Source organism: Rhopalosiphum padi, chromosome 1 (assembly GCF_020882245.1).
Source record: "Rhopalosiphum padi isolate XX-2018 chromosome 1, ASM2088224v1, whole genome shotgun sequence".
Lineage (NCBI taxonomy): Eukaryota > Metazoa > Arthropoda > Insecta > Hemiptera > Aphididae > Rhopalosiphum > Rhopalosiphum padi.
The window spans coordinates 7567510-7569671 of NC_083597.1; the positions used below are offsets into that span (position 1 = coordinate 7567510).

At 43.2% G+C, this 2162-nt stretch overlaps 1 protein-coding gene across 1 annotated transcript; it reads right to left on the minus strand.

Annotated features, from left to right (window-relative positions):
* Positions 1-370: 370 nt before the first annotated feature.
* LOC132932024 (zinc finger protein 512B-like) lies at positions 371-1915 on the minus strand. The gene is made up of 2 exons (XM_060998193.1): positions 1757-1915; positions 371-1572 (listed from the first exon to the last, which is right to left on the minus strand). Exons 1-2 carry the CDS (start codon positions 1766-1768, stop codon positions 532-534), a joined length of 1053 nt encoding a protein of 350 aa, XP_060854176.1. The 5' UTR covers positions 1769-1915; the 3' UTR covers positions 371-531.
* Between the last annotated feature and the right edge of the window lie 247 nt (positions 1916-2162).

The window sequence follows — 2162 nt, forward strand, 5'->3', positions numbered from 1 at the left end:
AAACAAATTGACAATATCTTCAGACAATATATTGTATACCATGTACAATATCATAATATTTTGGAAAGATGATAATGTTATAGTAAACGGCCAATTTATGAATCTAAAAAGGTTGATATAATTTTATATTGGTGACCAAAATAGTGTAATGACCAAAATTGGTTATTACTGATTGGCTAAAAAGGGCCTTGCCATTAATTATTACCAACTCTTTTACTTTTGGAAATTATCAATATTACACAATTACGTTTAGTCTGAGTAATAATATTAATAATATTTTTAAAATGTATAACTATTATAATAATTCAATAGTTTGTTCTAGATAATTTAAAGTATAGCAAATTGGCTTGTAATGATGAACACGCAAACATATGGAAACAAATAAAAGTATTTATTTTAGTTAACAACTTTTGGTTATTAACAATATTTTAAATATAAAAAGAAAACTTGTCTATAAAAATATACACGGTATAAAAGAAAGATCTAGAAGATTCGTTGTTGTCGGGCTGGGTGGGAGTCGCGTTGAGAGCTTTATTTCTTGTAGTCGAAACTGTGTCCATGGCCGTACAAGTCTCCGCTGCTGTATCCCAGAGATCCACTGTAGTGGCTGCCAGATCCGTAGGACGATAGTCCGTAGCTGGAACCGTAACCGTAACCAGAACCGTAACCAGAACCGTAACCGTAACCGGAACCGTAACTGGCACCGATGGCAGATGATTCAAGTCCAGAGCTGTAGCTGGATGCGATCAATGGGGTTGATTGGTGTACGACGACTGGGCTGGCTACCGGCACTGGAACTTGTTTGACTACTGGAACAGCGTACGGTTTGGATACGGGCACGGGAACGTCATGGACTACTGGAACTGGGTATGGTGAAGCTACTGGATGAGGAACTGGCCTGTCGACTGCGTATGGGACTGGTCTTTCGACTGGAACTGGGTATGGGGCTGGTACTTTGACTGGGTATGGGGTGTCGACTGCGTAAGGCACTGGGTGTGGTACGGCGACGGGCACGTCGTGTTGAACTGGAACTGGGTACGGGGCAGACACTGGTTGGGCGTGACGGTTGACGATGTGCACTTCCTTGGAAATCGGTATCAGGGGACCGGTGGTCGGTGCTGGGGCGGCAGAGGTGACGATAGCGTCGCTGGAGTATCCCAAGCCAGATGAAAGTCCCAAACCGGAACCGTATTTCAAGCCAGAGCTGTAGCCCAGACCGGAGCCGTAGCTCAGACCGGATCCGTAGCCAAGACCGGAGCTGTATCCCAATCCGGAACTGTATCCCAATCCGGAGCTGTAGCCGAGACCGGAACCGTATTTCAAACCAGAGCTGTAGCCCAGACCGGAGCCGTAGCTAAGACCGGATCCGTAGCCTAGACCGGAGCTGTAGCCCAAGCCGGAGCTGTAGCCGAGACCGGAACCGTAACTGAGACCTGATTTGTATCCCAGACCAGATAGTCCGTATCCAAAGTCAGCGAATCGTTTTTCTTTGTTGGCCGCCTTCTTAGTAGCATCTTTGGATGTGTCGGCACTGACAAGTGCTGCGACCACCAACAAGGTAAGAGCTGTAGCCTGAAACCACACACAAACAATAAATGGTTATGAAAGCAAATTCAATATGATATAGTCTTATATGAACAACGTTGATTGCTTTTAAGCCAAAACATCGATATTATTTTACCGTAAATAACTGCGCTATAATGAGCAATGTCGGTATTATAAATCGTTATAGTATATTATAATATGTTATACTTACGATTTTCATCATGTTGAATGTTGTTGGTTGGACGATGTTGGATTGAATGATGATTATTGAACGTGGTCTGTCGACTATATATACGATTGCGGGTGTATACAGTGAGTACCCCCAGACTCGGGTGGTGGTGAAAAAAACGAAGATAATCCGGTCGGCGACAATGATGCGAACCGGTACCGGTGCATATTGTGTCATCGTTGTTGCTCGTCGCAAATGACAAAATCTTGAATGGAATATTATTGCGTTCACGGGTGTCCTCGAATCACGTAATTTTCCGTGCATTATACTATACATAGTATCATAATATTCTACATAATGTGCGCGGTGCTCGTGTGTGTGTATTCCTAATGTTTGGACACGGGCATGCTGATTATTTGGTGCAGAATATTCGAAAGTCTAATGAAAT